The 21,398-nt window shown below is 40.8% G+C and overlaps 1 protein-coding gene across 3 annotated transcripts in view; it reads right to left on the bottom strand.

The window, feature by feature from the left end:
• Positions 1-2,949: 2,949 nt before the first annotated feature.
• The window catches only part of PACSIN2 (protein kinase C and casein kinase substrate in neurons 2), a 51,160-nt gene continuing 32,711 nt past the window's right edge, over positions 2,950-21,398 (bottom strand). Inside the window, exons 6-11 of one of the 3 annotated variants that reach the window (XM_079975312.1) lie at positions 20,445-20,620; positions 17,846-17,966; positions 14,848-14,969; positions 8,004-8,120; positions 7,263-7,459; positions 2,950-5,080 (exon numbers count right to left, since the gene is read on the bottom strand). In XM_079975312.1, coding sequence (XP_079831438.1) covers positions 4,968-5,080; positions 7,263-7,459; positions 8,004-8,120; positions 14,848-14,969; positions 17,846-17,966; positions 20,445-20,620 — 846 coding nt within the window. In that variant the 3' untranslated portion in view covers positions 2,950-4,967. The remainder of the gene's footprint in view (positions 5,081-7,262; positions 7,460-8,003; positions 8,121-14,847; positions 14,970-17,845; positions 17,967-20,444; positions 20,621-21,398) is intronic. The other 2 variants (XM_079975313.1, XM_079975314.1) reach the window with 2 other exon arrangements.

Below are 21,398 nucleotides of genomic sequence, written 5' to 3'. Positions count from 1 at the left end.
ACAACCCCAGAGTCTGTCAAGACTGGCCCGTACGGGCAGGGGTACCTTTACCTTTTACAGGCACTAAAACGTTCAAGATTTCAGCCCCTTCCTCAAATCCTTAGAAATTAAGAGGAAGGGAGTTGCTGGAGGGCGTTTTTGTTATGTTGTTTACCTACATGAAAAACAAGCGCAGGCTTGGGAGGAAGGGGGAAGAACCCTAACGGGTTTCATGTAGGGCTTCGTTTCTCCTTGCCAATTAGACAAGAAGTAGGATGTGCTATGAACTGAAACTAAAAAGAAGCTGGCTGGGCACAGGGCCAGACTCTGTGGAGGCCCCTAGGCAGCCGAAATCTCAGGGGGCCCTTCACAAATTAACTCTTAATGTATTTTTGGATTTTGAAGCTCAATTGTGATTTTCTGTCTAGATCAGTATTATTTTGACCCATAGTTGCAGGGCTCCTGAAAAGCTGCTGCCTATTAGGTAATCTGGCAGTGGCTGGGCAAGGGATGGAGACCTGCCTGGTCTACCCACCAAAAAAGTCTCTACAGTACCTGAAAAATTTAGAAGTCAACTTTGTTTTTCCCCCACAGTCGACTCTTACTCATTTAATGAGTGGGCCATCGATTCATTAAAACTATTGGGCATAAAGAAGTGGCTCATTTAAGAAGCACTTGGAAATAGGTTCTTTTTAAAGGTAAAGGTAAAGGTACCCCTGCCCATACGGGCCAGTCTTGACAGACTCTGGGGTTGTGCGCCCATCTCACTTAAGAGGCCAGGGGCCAGCGCTGTCCGGAGACACTTCCGGGTCACGTGGCCAGCGTGACATCGCTGCTCTGGCGAGCCAGAGCCGCACACGGAAACGCCGTTTACCTTCCCGCTGGTAAGCGGTCCCTATTTATCTACTTGCACCCGGAGGTGCTTTCGAACTGCTAGGTTGGCAGGCGCTGGGACCGAGCAGCGGGAGCGCACCCCGCCGCAGGGATTCGAACCGCCGACCTTTCGATCAGCAAATCCTAGGCGCTGAGGCTTTAACCCACAGCGCCACCTGCGTCCCCTAGGTTCTTTTTAGGAGCTATCAAATCCACTTTCGGGGTTGGGCCAGTAAAAAATTATTCAGCTCCACAACATATTATGCTTGTTGTATCTGCTGCTGTTGGAGTCAACCTTTGGAGTCCACATGCTGATGATCAGCGTGTCTGTATCAAAGTGCAATGCGATTACAACACTAGCTCCACAGGGATTCTAAACAGCAGCTGCTTGAGGTAGCATTGAGATACTTCTGGCATGCTGTGCTTTTTCCTGCTGTGTCTTAAGCATCAGAAAACCGCTACCCTCCCTCTTGATAGTTAATTGGGTAGATAGGATGAGGACACAACATTTTGAATCCTAAGTGTGGTTTGTAAGTGCACTATGAATGTTAAATAAAAGCCAGAATTGTATGGTTGGAAGGGACCCTGAGGGTCATCTAGTCCAACTGCCTGCAATACATGCTAGATGGCCACCCCACCCCTGCTTAAAAACATCCATGAAAGGAGAGTCCACCACCTTCCGAAGGAGTTTGTTCCACTGTCAAAGAGCTCTTACCGTCAGAAAGTTCTTTCAGATGTTTAGTCTGAACCTCTGTTCTTGAAGCCATTGGTTTGGGTCCTACCCTCTGGAGCAGGAGAAAACAACGGGTCGAGCTTTGAAAACCGTTCCTGCAGCTATTTAGCATGGGTCAGTTTAAACATGGGAAGAGTCGATCTGAGTTAGGAGGTTAGCACAGGGATGGTGCCTTCCAGATACTGGGCTCCTATCAGCCCCATCTAGCATGGCTAAAGGTTAGGAGTCCAACATCATCTAGAGAGCATCACTTAAGCTATTCCTGCAGCACATTGGAGAACAAAGTCTGCATCTCTAAAGCAGTTTTGCAATTGCTTAAGGAGTTCACGTTTTGAAAAATAAAGTGCTGGGTTAACATATGCATAGAAATGGACTTGCCTGGTTTTGTTTCATTTTGAAAAGAGGCAGAATCCACCTGAAGCACCTGACAGCCACACTAGTATCTCATTTGCTGGTTTATATGGATGTAAAGGAGGTCAGCAGGATATTGTGGTCCCACTGTTAAGGTAGGCTCCCTGATTGGTGACTGGGACAGGGCCTACTCTGTAATAGCGCCTTGACTTATTTTCACCCCTGTCCAAAACCAAACCTTTTAGGGGAACTGATTTGTTGTTGTTCGGCATTCCTTTATTCAGCATTTGTTTTATTTCAATATATTCATGCCTGAACATAAATACATTTGTTCTACGCTTGCCTGGTGTAATGCGTCTGCACTTTGCCTGTTCTGTATTTTGAGCATTTCTTCCAAAGCATATTTGACTGTTTCACTCCATTTGTAGGCATGCTTTGATAGCTGGAGGACAGGACTGTAACTTTCTTCATTCTCATGTTAGCCAAAATCATGTGTGCATTGCTGGGACAAATAGTACTTCTACTTATCATTATGCATATAAAGGTAAAGGTACCCCTGCCCGTACGGGCCAGTCTTGACAGACTCTGGGGTTGTGCGCCCATCTCACTTAAGAGGCCAGGGGCCAGCGCTGTCCGGAGACACTTCCGGGTCACGTGGCCAGCGTGACATCGCTGCTCTGGCCAGAGCCAGAGCCGCACACAGAAACGCCGTTTACCTTCCCGCTGGTAAGCGGTCCCTATTTATCTACTTGCACCCGGAGGTGCTTTCGAACTGCTAGGTTGGCAGGCGCTGGGACCGAGCAGCGGGAGCGCACCCCGCCGCAGGGATTCGAACCGCCGACCTTTCGATCGGCAAGCCCTAGGTGCTGAGGCTTTAACCCACAGCGCCACCTGCGTCCCATCATTATGCATATACCAAACAGTAATTTTTGACTATTTATCTCAAAGTGCAACAAACAGAAAATACAGCGCTTTCAGTAAAGAGAGAGAGAGAGAAGTACTTTCACAGTAAATTTGTGTTCAGCATATTTAAGATTTTATTATTTTTAAAATAGTGTACTATACAGAAAAATACTCCAGACTTATTTTTCACCACTTGTGGCAAATCTACTGTTCATGAACAATTATGCTGGAATATTATGATGGCAGCGATCCAATACTGAACCTTATACAATTGAACTTCATATGTTAATAAATATATTGATCTCCAAAAGCAAATGTAATACCAGGAGCACTTACAGCATTTTAATTGCCAAAAAGTTATTTCAATTACAGTGTAGTTCCCTAAAATAGCATTTCTACTTATCGGATAAGATTTAGATTTTCTATAAAGCAACTTGTTCCAACATGTTCACAATCCAGCTATTTGATCTCCTACAAATGTATACAATTTCACGCTTTTACAGTTGATTTGCAATTTCAAACAAGTAGATTTTACAGTGTTCTGCTACAATAATCCACGGTGGGGCTACTGCGAGTTTATATTTGGAGCCACGATTCTACCTACAAATATTAATATTAGGATGTAACTACTATGTTCATCTTATTTGAGAATCAAAGTCACATAATACTTAGGCCTCACTCCAGTGTACTGTGGATGCAGGGCCCACAGAAGGATCCCAGGAATGCATAGCGGAAGACTGGTCTTCTCCCCCCCCCCCCCAAGGCCTTTACAAGGAGCGGGAATCTTGTGTGTACCTTGCAACGCCCCATGCAACCCTCACTCCTCCACCTCAGTCACGGAAAGTGAGATTGGGGTGGACAGGGACGTATTATGTGTGCATGCAGGTCTCTTCCTCCTGAAATCGCTCCATATGAAAGAGGGTCAAAACTGGGCTCCTATATCCTTATGACAATCCCTCCCGGCTACTACATCCACAGTGCACTGGGTTGAGCAGCTGATCTACTTTATGTTTAAATGAGTAAGCACTGTCAAAGCACAATTTAAATATGTTATAATTTAAATGGCTTGCTCTAAAGCTGCAATGTCCCACTGACATGGATAGCAAACTCACATTTACTCGTGCTGGACTCCACCTTAAATCTAATGCATAGACAATAGGCTGGCTAATAAGGATATGCTCTTTAAACATTTGAATATCAAATTATATATACACATGTGCACAACTTAAAGAGCATTTCAATAAAAAAAGCATTAATCTATTTTACAGTCTTTTGCTTGAAAAAATAATCTGCGTAGACGTTTCCAAATTGCACAAAATCATTAACATCTTGCAAAATGTAAATTTCTCAGCAAGAATATGATGGAAATAGGTTTAAATATTATACTTTTAGAAATCCACTTGGAAGTCGTAATTTGGAAAATTCATGTTTCTGGTGCCAAAATGCATCAATGGCATTCCAGAAACCCAAACTAACATTTGCAGACAGTATGCTACAATGTTATGTAACAGACCCAATTTGGCATTTTACACCATTAAGGCATGCTAATAACATGGAAAAGTTAACAGTACAATGTAAACTGAGGAATAATCAAATTCATAACTTAAGTAGTAGTAGATGAACCAGGCATGAAAAGATGGCAGGCTACATAGTCTTTAAATTAAAAAAATGCATTTTTCTAATATTGGTAAGAACAGATAAAAAATTGCAATTAAAAAAACAAGTTGCAATTTATTGCAAATTATTATAGGTCACTTAAAAGAAGTGATTTATACAAGAATCAATGCAAGCCACCACCCAGAAAACTGGGACTGAGGCAGTAGCAAATTTGAAAATATACATAAGGCATGATAAAACAGTAAATTGGCAATAAGTTCTAAGAATATCATTTTCTTGCCAACTAAATTTCCACTCTGGCCTGGTTATTTTGTGCTGTGCATAAGCTGCCAACCTTTCCCAGTTTCAGTCTGAATTGTTATCTTGTCCCCTGGGAACACATATTTCAATCCATCATTCATTTGCATTAAAGGAAATATATACAATTTCAACACATTTCAGTTCTCTTCATGGCGGGCCACCAAATTCATACTGACTGACAATTACTACAGCACTTCTATACAACTCTTTGTCACTGGATTGCCTCGACATAGTTTGCGGGATAGAGTCCAACTTGTCCATTGTCCAAGCGACCTTTGCACCAACCCTGTTCATCTTCATCTTCTATTTTAGTTAGCTCTTCCCCTGTGAGGAGAGAAAGTAATTTCAGAACCCCAAAAATAGCTACTCCCCTGGAGTGTTTGAGGAAAATGGGTCTTCCCATTGCAGTAACAGTACTGCCTCTTCGCCCCAATAAGCATCAGAGCATTAGAAATCTGGGTTTTATTACATTGCTCCTCCCATCCCTTCAAAAATAGTAATAATAAAAGCATCTATTGAAGCACCATGTTAACTGGATAAAAAACACCAGATATCATCATTTATTATTATTATTTATTGATTTTATAAACTGCCTTATACCTGCTGGTCTCAGGGAATCGGGGATATCAGGGAAATTAGTTGCTACCAGTTCTGAGTGTCGGGCCACCTAGACAGACACAGCTGTGTAATGTCAATGTGTGTATAAAACAGTGGTCCTGGGGGGAGGGTTTTGATTTTTTTAGGCAAATATTTTTAGGGAAATGTTTCTGGACAGGCCTGGGATAAGAAGGTTGCAGAGCAGGTTTAAATCCCCTAGAAAAAAGGAGCTCTCCAAACTGGGTGAATGGGCAGTATAATAGCAAATGTAATTAAAAGTAAACAAGTAGAAAGTGAGGCCCATTGGGGCAAAAAATCCTAATATCACATATACACTGATGGGGTACGAAGGGGCAGTGATGGACTAGGATCAAGAAGCATTATTAAGATTTTGGTCCTGTGTGCCGCAGCTGTAAAAAGGTGAATACCATGGAGCGGGATTGAAAACAAAACTGGCAATAAAAAGGTAAAGGTAAAGGTACCCCTGCCCGTACGGGCCAGTCTTGACAGACTCTGGGGTTGTGCGCCCATCTCACTTAAGAGGCCAGGGGCCAGCGCTGTCCGGAGACACTTCCGGGTCACGTGGCCAGCGTGACATCGCTGCTCTGGCGAGCCAGAGCCGCACACGGAAACGCCGTTTACCTTCCCGCTGGTAAGCGGTCCCTATTTATCTACTTGCACCCGGAGGTGCTTTCGAACTGCTAGGTTGGCAGGCGCTGGGACCGAGCAGCGGGAGCGCACCCCGCCGCAGGGATTCGAACCGCCGACCTTTCGATCGGCAAGCCCTAGGCGCTGAGGCTTTAACCCACAGCGCCACCTGCGTCCCCCTAAAACTGGCAATATCATAATGCAAATGTACTTTGACTACTGGAATTTAATCTGATGAAGGATACTGTAGAAGTGAAAAGGGTTCAGAAATGGGCAACCAAAATGATCCCTTGTGAGGAAAGCTTAAAACATTTGGGAGTTTTGTCTTAGGGAAAGGACGAGTAATGAAGGACATGACAGAGCTACAGTGGTACCTTGGGTTAAGAACTTAATTCGTTCCGGAGGTCCGTTCTTAACCTAAAACTGTTCTTAACCTGAGACACCACTTTAGCTAATGGGGCCTCCCGCTGCCGCCGCCCGATTTCTGTTCTCCTCCTGAAGCAAAGTTCTTAACCCGAGGTACTATTTCTGGGCTAGCAAAGTCTGTAACCTGAAGCATCTGTAACCTGAGGTACCACTGTATATCAAAATTATGCCATTAATTTGATTTTAGTTAATTTTTATAATGAAATGTTTTTAGAATGTTTGCTTATTTGATTGTTTGATTATTTGATTGTTGTTAGCCGCCCTGAGCCCGGTTTCGGCTGGGGAGGGCGGGATATAAATAATAGTAATTATTATTATTATTATTATTATTATTATTATTATGGGGTGGAGAAAATTTTCTTTCTCTTTCTTATACTACTAGAACTTGCAGTCATTCCCTGAAGCAGAAGGGTGGGAGATTCAAAATGGAATACTTCTTCACACCACAAAAACTAGGGGATTTGGTTCCACAAATTGTAGCGTTGTCCACAAACTTGGATGGGTTTAAGTTGGCGATCAGACCAATTCATGAGGGTTAAGGTTACCAAGGAAGGCTAACGTTGGACCTTCCCTGTCAGAGGCAATATCCCAAGTGGTGAGGGAGGCCTCCTTGCAGGCTTTCCATAGGTTGGCCAATGTGAGAACAGAATGCTGGACTGGATGGGTCCTTGGTCTGATCCTGCAGCCAGGCTCTTATGGTCTTAGAGATGCTTGTGGCTAGCATTGACTCTTATGTACCTCTGCCATTTGCTATTCTGTTTCAGGCAGCAAAATGTTTGGGGCCAATCCTGCCTTGCATCTTTTTAGGGCAGAAAAAGAAGTAAAGGGTATTTACCAGTCTTGAAACTGAGTTCATCAAGCTCTTGACCTTCATAGTCATACAATGCCCGTACTCTAACTTCCATCGTAGGGGATGTATCCTCATCAAATGGATTTGTTTCTGCTGGAGCATCATTGGATGAAAATGGATTGTTGGTCTCCTCATCGGACCAGTCCGCAGAGTAACTTTGGTTTTTCTCCGAGCTGCTAACACTAAACACACGGAAAAATTCTGTTAGCTTCCCTGATACAAGTAGCTTGGCAGGGGGGGTGGGATATCAATTCTAGATATCCCACCCCTTGCCAAGCTACTTCTGGGCACCTGCTTGGCAAAGCTGTGCTTTGCCCCTTTTCACATCACAGTGCCCTTAGAGACAACAAGAGTGAACATAGAGGTTATGGACCACCAAGAGAAACATCAAGGCCAACATGTTCATTTGAGGGGAAAACGTGAAACGGTGAGAAAGGGGAGGGGGGAACACCTAGTGAGCACAGCCAGTAGCAAAGATCCAGCAGTAGTTTCAAAGCACATGACCACAGTTAATATTTGTGGAACCAGTGAAGGAAAACCAACCAGAAAACAAAACAGTGACAGAGCATTGGGAGGTTAGTCGGGCGGGTTTGCAACAAAATAACCATTCAACAAGGACTTTCATGCATTGTGCAACATAAGGCTTTTGTAGAAACCCGGAGTTGGAAACCCTGGATAGGAAAAGTGTAAGTATAAAAAACAGTTTGAGAACCGTCTTTCACCAACTTTTTGATTTTATTGTCCTCCTTTTCACTGACAGTACTTCCAGTATCCTCTTCGTCTTCAAAGGGATTGTAACTTGACTGAACTGACTGCACTGTGTCACCCGGAACACTAACACTGCTATTTGGGAGAGAAAAATCATGAAGGTGACCCTGCCATTTCACGGAGTCAATATACATGCAATTCAGAACAGAGCCATGCACACCCTTCTCTTTGGGTGGCTTACCTTCCCAACACTTACTTAAAACAGAAACATGTCTGCCCTTCTGCCAAAGCCATTTCCGTCTTATTTCGCTACAGAGACACTTCAGATTCCGTGTCACACATGTCTGACCTGCCAGCCTAGGATCCCAGTTTCAAGCTGGTTTCTGAGCAGATAATGCTTAGCAATAAGAATGGATACATTGATTCTGATTCACATCAAATCGTAGTTAGCGCTAGCCAGGGAAGTATGGAGTGCACAAAGTGGGCCGTGCGCTCCAAATCAGTCTTGATAGCAAGGACTCTAAAAGGTACAGCAATTAATACCATTTTAAAGGTTACAGTGCATGTTTACATTCCGAAGTCACTTACCAATCAGAAAATGTGGAAAATGAGGGGAAAAAAATATTAAAACCAAAAGATGAACAAATAAAACAAACTATCAAAATGTTACAAACACAATTTTCTAAGTTGGTGAATCAGGAAGTAGAATGGAAAATAAAACTTATGGATGTCCTGACTTCCTGTCGGCTGCAGGGGCCATTTCGGACATGGATTTAGCTTCTTGGGGAAAATCCGAGCTTAGCAGAAGATTGGAGCTTCACAAGGGCACTGTGAGCTCCGGCAAAAAACCCAAAAGGGAGTTTTGGGTGCTGGGGACCCAGCGGCACCCTTGGCGTATCTCCCCAAAGGCAGATGGACCCGTAAAAAGGTTCGGAAACCCGAGGGGATGGAGGCGTGGGTGCAAGGGGGTCTACTCGCTACTTCTGCTGAGTGAAGCCTCTAGTTCCGATGGCAAAAGGCAGCTGATTTCCCAACATTAAAAGATAATCTGAAGGCAAGTGGAGAAAATTTGGACTTATTTGGCAAAAGAAGGAATTCGGAGAGCTTTGAGACGCAAACAGGGAGTCCGTCTCACTGCTGACGAGAAAATGGCGCAGTAAGTTTTCTACTACAAAATTGAAAGTATATCAGTGCTTTAGGTACAAACGGAGACAAGTGGCTATAATAGCTAACCCCCGTCAGCCCTTTGGGGAAGGGGGCAAATAGCTATATAAAGACACTCAGAAGAATTGAAAGTTTGTTTCGGTGCTGTAACAAAAAGTTACAGGATTAAGAAACAGCTTGAAAGCACTGAGGGGGGTGGAAACCCTGCCAGCTTTACCGAAAGTGCTTGGTTAATGGAAATGGAGAAAGACTAACAAACCAGCATTCTGCCGCTATAATTTCACAAAGAGCTTGAATAAGAGACTTGCCCATGGAATTTATTTATTTCTGGACACGCAATATTTGTTGCTTGATCCTGACACACTGGGAGGCGCGGTTTTAAATCTGAGGGAACTGAGATTTGCTGGTGTACTCCAATATCATTACCGAGGATTAGGTCATTGAAGAGACCAAAGAGGGGAGTTATTTAATAATTTTGGATCCTGAGGACTATTTTTTTATTGGTGGTTTTGACTTTAAGAATTGGATTAGGCTGAATGGGCAGCTGAAGAGAACAGACAGGAGGAATTCAAAACAGGAAGAGCCCAGAATAGACATTGCAGAGATACTGGCAGATATTCGGAAAGATATAAAAGATACTGAAAAAATCTTGGATAGTAAATTTGATAAAATATATGGAAAAATTGATTAATCAGTGGCAGAATTAAAAGGCCAATTGGGAGAGGTAAGGATAAAGACCCAAGCCCTGGAGGAAATGGTGAAGAAAACATAGAAAGAGATTAGAGAAAATAAAAAGGAGGGTGAGAAGATAAAATCAGAGGTTGCGGAATGAACAAAAATGCATGAAGAAACCCTGGACGCCTTGGTGTTTATGGAGATGAAGCAGAAAGAGTTGATTCTCCGCCTCAGGGGCGTGATAGAGCAAGAAGGAGAGAATATAAAGGAAAGGTTAATTATGAAAATAGCAAATTGCTGGGAATGGAAGAAGTAGGAAAGACAGTTGATAAATTTATTATAATTTATAAAGAAACACCCAAAATATTTTTGAAACGAAGAGAGGAAAACAAAGACATTGCTTTGATGCTGAGGAAAAATGAAATCTGGTATAAATGGGAATTCCTGGATGGGATTTCTTTTTTCTATAAGGACAAGAAATTTAAGATCAAATCTACCCAAGAGGTAGAGAAATTTATGAGAAGATACAGTAAAGAGTTGGGCAAGAAGGAAGAGGATGTACCACTGGAAGAAGAGGAAGAGATTTGAGATTCAAGAAATAAAGTCTTTGTATTTAATTATTAATAAACATGGGTTTGAAAATAATATTGTGGAATGTGAATGGTCTAAACCATAAAATTAAGAGGAATTAAATTGAACATAAAAAACAGAATGCAGATATAATTTGTATACAAGAAACACGTGGCAAAAAAACATGAAAGAATTCTTAAAAATAAAAGACTAGGGAAGGAATATATTTCAGCAGATGGCAGTAAAAAAAGAGGGGTGGAAAAATATGAATCTCGTCAAAATTTTAAGGATAACAGAAGGATAATAGCAGTGGAAATGGTAGCACAAGGGGGAAATTTAATTATGGTGGGAATCTATGCACTGAATGACAAAAAAGCGGACTTTTACAAAGAACTAGAGGAGAAGCTTTTTTTATTTTATGGACCAAAAAATAATAATAATGGGAGACTTTAATGGGGTAGTTTCCCCAGAGATGTATAGAACGGAAAGGAAAAAGGTAACAAATCATAGGAAACTGCCCAAAACATTTTTCACTTTGGTGGAAAATAATGATTTAATAGACACATGGAGATTAAAACACCTACTTGAGAAACAATTTAGCTACTTCTCAGAACCAAATTGGAGTGCTGGTCGGATTGATTATATATGGGCTTCCACAGATTTGGCAACGAGAGTAATAAAATCTGAAATACTTCTGAAAACTATGTCAGATCACAATGCGACAACACTGGAGTTGAAAGTTAAGGAGGAGACTTCATTTAGGTAGAGATTGAACGAGGGGTTGCTAGATAACCAGATAATATTGGAAAAAGCACAAAAGACACTGAAAGATTATTCTGAGTTTAATTTAAATAAAGGAGTGGACATTAATGTGGTATAGGATGCCTCAAAGGCTGTAATAAGAGGATTTTGGATACAGCAGAACTCAATTCAAAAGAGAATGAGAGCGAAGAAAAAAGAAGAGTTGTTAAAACAGATAATATGTAATGAAAATAAATTAGCAACTAATCCAAAAGACAGCCAAGCTAAAAAAAACATTAAAATGTTGTAGACACAATTCTCGATATTGATAAATCAAGAGATCGAATGGAAAGTTAAATTTTTAAACCAGAGAAGCTTTGAGTTCACAAATAAACCAGGAAAATTGTCAGCCTGGCAACTAAAGAAGAGACAAAAGCAGAATACGATAACAAAACTAATAGTGGAAGGGAAAACAATAGAAAATCCAGAAGAAATATGGAAGAATTTTCAAAGATTGTATAAACAATTATATAAAAAAGAAAAAGAAGATGAGGAAAAAATAGAATTTCTAGAAAAGAATAGGTTGCTGAAAATTCCCAATGACAAAAAGAACCAACTCAATTCCATTATTACTGTGGATGAAGTAAAAGTAGCAATAAAACAAGCAATAATAGGAAAGGCACCAGGACCCGATGGCTTGACAGCCAAATACTATAAGAAATACGTGGAACAACTGTCAGTTCTGTTAATGGAGGTAATGAATAACATTTTAATGGGGAACAAAATTCCGGAGACTTGGAAAGAAGCCCATATTACGCTAATTCCCAAACAAGACACAGCCTTAAGGCAGGTGAAAAATTATAAGCCAATCTCACTCCTAAATAATGATTACAAATTATTCGTCAGTATATTGGCAAATAGACTTAAAGATGTATTAGGAAAGGACATTGGAAAGAACCAAACTGGATTTCTATCTGGTAGACAGATGAAGGACAATGTTAGAAATATAATTGATATAATGGAATATCTGAACTCCAGGAGAGACAAACAAGACACCCTAATGTTTCTGGACACTGAAAAAGCATTTGATAACGTGTCTTGGCATTTTATGAAAAGAAATTTAGAATTTATGGATATCGGTGAAAAAATTTAAAATGATATTCAGGCTATTTATTTGGAACAATATGCTAAATTGATAATTAATAATAACCTCACAGACAAAATTGAGAAAACAAAGGGAACCAGACAGGGGTGCCTGCTATCACCATTGTTATTTATAACAATACTAGAGGTCCTGTTGAAGAAAATAGAAGCAACAAAAGAAATAAAAGGGATTGGTGTAGCCTCAAAAGAATTTAAGTATAAGGCTTTTGCCAATGACGTTATTTTGACTTTAGAACAACCTATGTCCAGTGCAATAGAAGCTTTGAAAAAGATTGAAGAGTATGTGCAATTAGCAGGCTTTAAGCTCAACAAAAACAAGACAAAAATATTAACTAAAAATTTGAACAGTAAAGAAATAGGAGAACTACAACAAAAGACAGGTATGTCTATAGAAAAAAAGTTAAAATACCTAGGAGTTTGGCTCACATCTAAGAACATAAACCTCTTTAAAGACAACTATGAAAAGGTGTGGAATGAAGTGAAGAGAGATCTGGAGATATAGACTAGAATGAAATTATCAATGATGGGTAGAATCTCAGCTATCAAAATGAACGTGTTACCAAGACTGTTTTTTTTATTTCAGACAATTCCGGTTATCAGTGGAACAAAACAATTTAACGTATGGCAAAGAAGATTGTCCAAATTTATCTGGCAGGGAAAAAAGCCAAGAATTGAGTATAAAATATTGACAGATGCAAAAGAAAGAGGTGGTTTTTCCCTGCCAGATCTAAAAATTTACTACGAGGCGGCATGTTTTTGTTGGTTGAGGGAATGGATAACCTTAGATAATTCATATATATTGGATTTGGAGGGATTTAACAACATTCGGGTGGAACGCCTACCTGTGGTATATGATAAGGTCAGAATGCACAGAGGGTTTTTGAATCATACTATTAGAAAATCATTGTATGAGGTGCGGAGCAGACCTAAAACATTATTGGAACGCAAAACTCCGAGGTGGCACTCTGGGCCCTTTTACCTTGCCCTTTCCCCATTTCACACCCCTCACCACCAGCTCAGCTCTGGGCCTCCTTGAGAGCTTTTGCTTGGCCGGAATGTGCCCTTGAAATGTGCTAAACCCTCTGGGTGGAGAGCTGTGTCTGCAGAAACCTGATGTGTAACTGCAACATAGCCTAGAGTGCCACATGCCCACCCCCACCCCATGAAGACTGCTTATGAAGAAACACAACCCTTGAGCTATAAAAGGGGGGGAAAAGATTCACTACTCCTTATCTATTACCTCAGCTGGTCAAACTTTAACTACAAAAATCCCAGAACAACAAATCCCAGAAACAGATGCTACCTTTCAAAGCTGTACTAAAAGTTCTTTAAAGCTTGTGTTATTCCGCAGCTATACCTAGTACTAAGCACTTTCACGAGTGAATGACCAACGCCAAATTTCTCATAGCAAGTCTTCTGTATAGGCACTAAGGAGACTATAGAAGGGGTGGGGAGCTTGTTTCAACACCAGTGCTCAATTTCCTCGTGGACTACCTTCCAGGACCCACAGGCAATGCATGTAACGCTTACCTTTGTAGAGAAGGTTACATTCCAGCCATACCAGAGTAAAGGTTTCCACATTCACCTTGTCCATCCAGGCAAGCAAGAGGCATTAATGGCCTTCAATGGCACATGTCAGCCAGGCCAAAAAATCCAAGTTGGGCACAAAGCACAGCTAGTAAGGGATGTGGCCAGGGGAGCATCCTGAGGGCCAGAGGGGCCCCAGGCCTGAGGTTCTCTATCCCTAGATTATAGCTTTGTAAACTATATACATTAAGATACTAGGATCTCCAATTAAACAGACCTGTAATTAGGAAGCATAGAAGGAGGACCCAGCTTTTGAGCGTGGGAATGTATTTTGTCAGGGCATACAACTTCCTGCTAGATACTGCTCTGACTCAATATAAAACTTACCTCCATCTGTTTTCAACAAGGCCAAATGTTGAATCGATTTGTTGCAAGTCTGTTCTTTTCCACAGATTACTACTTATTTGCCTTATTCTGGAATCTAATCAAAAATTTTAAGACTCCGCTGTTTAGTTTGGTTGACAAACTGACTGCCAAAACAAGTCCTATTTATTTACTTAGATTTTAAATGAATGTATGCCTGCTTCTCTACAGTTCTGATGGGACATTATTTCCAGCCCAACTTTGGCAAGAGACTGAGAGTAGGGTTCTGGCTCTCCTACCCACGTTTCAAACAAACCAGAAAAAGCATGTTTTCCAGAATGTGGTGACTTCTTGGCTCTGGGAAGTTAAGATATTTTCAAGATATCAACCTTCCGGGGTCACGGAAAATCCCATATTCAAACGACTGCAACATCTCCCAGTTCAGTCAGTCATTCACTTCTTCCCATAGTGAGGGAGCAGGAGACGGGCCCAAGAATAGGCATGTCAGCTCAAGCCCACTTGCAATCGCTCCTTATGGGGACATAGGTCTGAAGAGAGCCTCATTTTCCAAAATTACATATTTCCAGTATAATCCAAAATACAACCATTTGATACTTAGCAATTAGTGCTAAAAGATAATGGGCTCATGATCATGTACCTGCTGTTTTTGTTGTGCTGTGGAACTGGTTCTGTCTGGCTAATACCCGTCAGAGTTACCCCATCTGCAGCTTTCTTCTTCTCTCTTCTACTAAGAGTGCGATTCAGATCAGCTGACCAGTCCTAGAAAATGTAAGTGAGAAAAGGCGTTTTGCATCAGCTTATCTCCAGAGACCAACCCCCATTCTTGGGTCAAAGGGGCAATGCCCTTTGTGTGTCTTAACCCTGATTCTAGTCTTAAGTCATTCATATCTGTATTATAGCTAATAATAACTGAGGGAGTTATTGCTTTTGCTTGTTATTATGGTATGTATTTTTGAGTTTTTATATTGTAAACCACCCTGTGATCTTTGGATAAAGGGTGGTATAAAAAGAACAACAACAACCCTGTCAAATTTAGCCTGGAGATATTCATTGTCAGGGAACATAAACTGGCAAAATCTAGCAAACAATGCCTTTGCCCCATGTTCCCGCTGACATGGGCCTTTTAATGTCCCACTCTATACTGTGGCTTGGGATTCCCTGGAATTGCTGAAGCTTAATCTTCCTTCTTTTCCCAGTTCAGTCAAGGCAACACTGTATTGCTGCCCAATTGGCTATGGAGAGTAAAGTTTAAGAGTCCTTATAAGTAGCACTGTAGCATAATAAACCACCTTAAGGAAATCCTTCTATTAAGGTTCATGGTCATTTCAGGACTACTTCACTCTTTGGAGAGCCCTTGTTTCCTAAACTATAACTGATGTTAAATGCCTGAAATCAGATGAATCCAGGGCTGCCTTGTGAGGAGGCACTTTGCAAAATCAGCTTTTCAAATTCCCAGCCCATTTTTGTACCTCTGAATTTTAAGCATTTTCAGAGGGTTTGGCTGGGATAAATATAGTTTGACTAGACTTCCAGCTTTGGGTGGATTTTCTGCATCCCTACACTCAGTAAAGCCTCACTGTGGTCAAGGAAAGTCTTCCCTTTCAACCTCTTGGATCTTATCCTGACACTAGCAATTCTCTGTTTCAGATAGAGCAGAAGGAAGCCAAGATCCAACCCACTGTTTTCTGATCATCAGTGTGTCTGTGCAGCACTTTGCAATGGTAAACCCCACTCAAAAGGGCTTGCAGCTTTCCAGCTTCTACCGCTGTGTGTCCCTCTTTCCTCACACGAAATGCCAAAGCTCCACTATGCAGCCTTCTCTGAATCAGTGCTGCCTTATTCTTCATCTCTCTCCACACCTCCCCACTCTGGGACACCTTTTCTGGGTGCCTTGGCAGAAAGGCAGTATATAATTAAATATGAGCTAACCTAGCTTTTTGTTTTACTTTCTCAACAAAAACTCTAGCTTCTGGAAAAGCTTTGATCTCACAGCTGTTGCTCCCTCCAAACTACCTTAATTCAAATTATTTCTTAAATCCTTGGACGAAATTAAAATTCCTTAACTGAAAATTGTTTCTAAGTAGCAAGGAAAATTACGTACGCAGGAAGTAACCATTCACAAAAAAGCTGAAAATTATACAAATAGCTCGTGTCATTTGACATGTTTTCATGACCATTTAGGCAGTCTGAGTTATAGAATTAGCTGTAAGTAAATCTTGGAAAAAAACTTACTTCCTCCTTGTTGCATGAAAAATAAACAAACAATATTTATTAGGACAGCATTTTATTTTAAGCATTTTAAAGCCTGACATTCGTTTTAAAAAAGAAGCAGCTTCCAGCTTAGAGTTTAAAGCAAAAAAATTAAATGCAAACAAATTAAAACAGTAGAACCGATGGGAAAACAAGCTATAACATCACAATCTATAACATGTAATTTCCATTTTGGATAGTGCTACACAATTGCATACCCAACACAGAATACATACAGAACATATATTAGTATAATTTATAGCACAGTTCTCAGAGTGTTTACTCAGAAGTAGGCCTGATTGTATTCAGTGGAGTTTACTCTGGGTAAGTGTGCAAAGATTGAAGCCTTAAGTTTAAATGCATTTTCCAGCTTTATTCCATCAGGAAGAAGAATACTAGAAATACTGAAGAGTATTTTATCAATCCAGCTAATTTTAAATAATGTTTTAAACATTGGTTTACTTTTGTAACCCGCCCTGGGGCAAAGGGTGGGTAATAAATTATAATAGTTTCGAAATGCAATTTCTAAAATGCAATTGTGGTTGAGTCCAGGCAAGATAAATCCATAGTTCTCTTGCCAGAACTGTAAACATCTGCAACTACTTAACCTTCCTACAACAGTCTTTTAAAAAAATTAGCATAAAGCAATGTTAAATTGCCATTTGCATATTATCTAGCTCACAGTGAAAAACCATTACCAAGGCAGCAATAATTTGCTAATATTATCCTGATAGCACATGGCAGCACTTTGGTTTCTTACATGCTTTTTTCACATAGGGTCTTTGGTAAAAAGATCTGGTTTAGCTTACACTGAATGCTGTAATGCATTTGTATTGGAAGCCACTTAAAAAGGACATAGATTTCACACCTCTTTAAAACAAAACAGCAACATGAGGATAATATTTCACTTATTTCATTCCTAGTGTATTCTTTCAAACAAGAACATGAGCCAAACATGATCAAGATTCCGAAGGAGAATCCCTCAACTGGCTAAGTCACAACCTGAACCATAAAACTGCTGGTTAATTCTGGATACAGAAACGTTACAACGGCGGTTGCCTTCTGCCCACCAGTCCCTCCTATGGTACCTGGCAAATGTCCAGTAATCATTATGTCAAAATTGCTATTCTTACTCAGTTCCTCTTTGCACTAGCGTAGCCTCTCGTCCACTGAACATGCCTCCTTCAACATACCCACATCTCCCTGGGTGACAGCCACCCTCCTCCCATCCATTCCAAAGAGATGAGAGTCACCATGAGCTACCCTCTGTGAGAGCGTGGCAGCCGGGGCAGATGGAGGTGCCTTTTCCCCCACTGAGGGGGGCATGGCAGCACCATTTGATGGTCCAACCAGGAAAAAGCTGCAAGAGAAGATCAAGTCCTTACCTCAAACTGGGGCCAGTTCATGGACATGCCTGGACCATGATTAGCTCTAAACCACCTCAGATCTTCAACAGTGTCTGCTGCTTTGATGTTCTGCTCCAATTCACGATAGATATTTTTATAGCTGTTAAGTAATACATGCTGAATTAGAAGTTGCAATGAGCAAATCAGAAAGGTTTCAGCTATACAATGTTTTGCCTAGGTATTATTACATAACGTCTGCTTGAAGCTCGGTACAATACAGACATGTAGTAGATAGAAAGAGGAGTAATACCTTTTTAATCGGATCTATAAACAGCTGATGAATATTTTCATACCACTGTTTTAACAAAAAATATTAACCTTTTATGTGCAGTTAAACATATTCATCATCAGCTAAAAGAGAGAAAGCTTTGTTGCTTCAACCCATATTAGTCAATCTGGATGGAAAACACAAACCAGATCAACTGTAAAATTTGTGCAAACTTTATTGTGAGAGTATTTCCCAAGGGCAAGGTGAATTCTGTTATTATATCTGCACATCTACTAGGCATTTCACTGTAGCACCAACAGACTTACTATTTGGTATTACTACTTAAATACGAACTAGCAGAGAGAAACATTTGACAAATGTTTAACACACTGGCTGTTTTTTTTACTAACAAGGGGATTGGGGATTTCACTACTGCACTGCACACTTCAGCGATAAAACTGAGTCTAGCAACATACCTGCATCCACTTTAGTCTGATAACTGAGGGGGAGAAAAATCCTAAAAATAAGAAGTTTACTTCATAGTTTAATCAAGTAATAATAAGTAAAAAAAAAAATCTGGTCATGTGTTTTAGCTGTTAAACATATTTTCTAGAGGCGTATAAGCAGCTGATCAATAATATTTGGAAAAAACGCTTTGAAGCTGGGTGTGAGCAAGGGCATCTTTCAGTGACCAATTGTATTTATAAGTATTTAAGAGTTTAATTTCTTTAACTACCTGTCTTTGGGGATAGGGTAGGTTGTATATAACACTATCATACAATTGGTTTTTCCTTCCTGGAAAGATTAGTGCTGTGCCTAAGTGTGTTAGAAGCTATATGGAATTATTCCGTTTTGCAGCCAGTACTTCACCACTAACAATCGTGAAGACAGAAAGAGGCTGACGGCAGGAGGAGTTGGATGCTTTTCTAGAGAAAATACCCTCTACCCCAGGCATAGGCAAACTCGGCCCTCCAGATGTTTTGGGACTACAATTCCCAAAATCCCTGACCACTGGTCCTGTTAGCTAGGGATGATGGGAGTTGTAGTCCCAAAACATCTGGAGGGCCGAGGTTGCCTATGCCTACTCTACCCTCCCATTATCATAAACTTACTCAAGTTGATCTTTACAACCGTCTAACTGATCTATTAAAAGCCTTTAGAACATTGCCCTGCTTAATTTTAAAAATTATTTTAATTACTTTAGTAAAGATACTTTAATAAAATACTCTGTTTACCTATATCTCCCACACAGGGGATTCAACTTTGGATTGTATTTGTTTAAAACTAATCTTAATATTCTATAAATAAACTACTGTAACTCATTCTTGGACCTTGTGGTGAAGGGTGGGGTAATAAACAAACAAACATACAATTCTTTTGGCAATGTTATGAGGATAAAATTTGGGGTAGACCATTATCATAACATTATAAAGAATATGCATTTAATACTATTTATGATTGTATTTATTTCTGTTTTATTATTTATTTATTTATTCCTTAATAAGCCTCTTAGTATTGTTAACACTCTAAACTAAAATAGATCACATTAATTAATATTTACCATTCTGTTCTCAGCTTGTCAACATCATGTTTTCTTTCAAAAAGTGCCAACAAAACTGTGGGCGGGAGACCCCTTCTCTTTCACAAAGGAGGGTTACACCCATGAAGGTGCATGCTTCCTAAGAAGACTTTTTTTTCTTACTGAATCTTCAAATTTATGCAGATTTAACCAAATCAACTAAGATCTCTCTAAGTAAAACACTAAGAGAAAAATCACTGGTAGCTTTTAAAATGAAGCCAGTCACAATCACTAACTTGTGAAAATCACAATAAGGTTAAAGGTACCCCTGCCCGTACGGGCCAGTCTTGACAGACTCTAGGGTTGTGCGCCCATCTCACTCAAGAGGCCAGGGGCCAGCGCTGTCCGGAGACACTTCCGGGTCACGTGGCCAGCGTGACATCGCTGCTCTGGCAAGCCAGAGCCGCACACGGAAACGCCGTTTACCTTCCCGCTGGTAAGCGGTCCCTATTTATCTACTTGCACCTGGAGGTGCTTTCGAACTGCTAGGTTGGCAGGCGCTGGGACCGAGCAGCGGGAGCGCACCCCGCCGCAGGGATTCGAACCGCCGACCTTTCGATCGGCAAGTCCTAGGCACTGAGGCTTTAACCCACAGCGCCACCTGCGTCCCTACAATAAGGTTAGTGTCTTCCTAAAACCCTCTTCAGAAGTCAGTAAATTCAACAGAAAAATGTTTAAATATAGGTTATGTCACCCCAATTCTATATTCTTTAAATCGTGAACGATGCTAGTTATACTGTTTCACATGAATACAAGTTTGGTATGCAATGGCTTTCATCTTACACATTTACCCTGGAACAGTAGACAAGTCAAGATGTTTCTGAACTTCCAACAACACTTCTCGGAAGAAACGGATACGTCTTTCCTCAAACTGCTGGCACTGCTCAAAAACCTGCTCCATATTTTCCATATATTGAGGTGTTGCATTGTCCAGGTCTTTCAGAGCCTTTTCATACTTTTCTCTCGTCTTAAAGACAAACAAACAAACAAATCCAAATCAGATCAGCTAATTGGGGAAGTAGCTCTGACCAAGCTGGCTATGGCACAGGCAAGACTAACCTTGCTGCCCTGGATTGCTCACAGGTGACCCGGAAGAGCTAAGCTAAGGTTGGGTCTACAGGTGGATGCCACTAAAATATCCTGGCTCAAGTCTGGCCACCTGTCTCCCATTAGCACAGTTCTAATTGGGTGTTGACTGCCTCACTTCAGTCTCTGGCTGTGTGATAAAGCATAGTTTATCGTCATGTACTATTATTAATAAAAAATTGATATCTATAGCCCTTCATCCTGTGGAATAAATTAGCCTCATATAACCAACATGCTTAACTCTAATTCATGCATGGAGGGGTTAAGACCATAGAGGAAGGAATTGTGCCAGGCTTAGCTAAGACAGACACTCCCAAACTCTTCGCTCTTCCACTTTCTATCATCATTCTCATTCCACCATGTGAACCATGTCTTTCTAAGTCTTTTCTTGCTGCTCTTTTCTTTGCAGGGTGTTTAAATAAGCCATGTTTAACATGTGGTCCTTTTCTATGCTAATGGAAGTGGGTAACTTTGGAAGCAACTTAGAAGGGGGAATTTGAAAGGTCTAACAGACTATCTATTTCCATGCTTTCCTTTGCTGCATGTTCTGTGCTTTCAAATCTTTGCTAGGGCTCTCTCACCAAAGAACTGCTGGAGCACTCTCAGACGTGCAATACGTAGTTCATTCACACACAAAAAATGCCACTGGCATTATCTCG

This window comes from Podarcis cretensis (genome assembly GCF_951804945.1).
Source record: "Podarcis cretensis genome assembly, chromosome: 5".
In the NCBI taxonomy this organism is placed as follows: domain Eukaryota; kingdom Metazoa; phylum Chordata; class Lepidosauria; order Squamata; family Lacertidae; genus Podarcis; species Podarcis cretensis.
The sequence above is the reverse complement of the archived record's forward strand: the minus strand, read 5'-3'. Positions and strand labels throughout refer to the sequence as shown.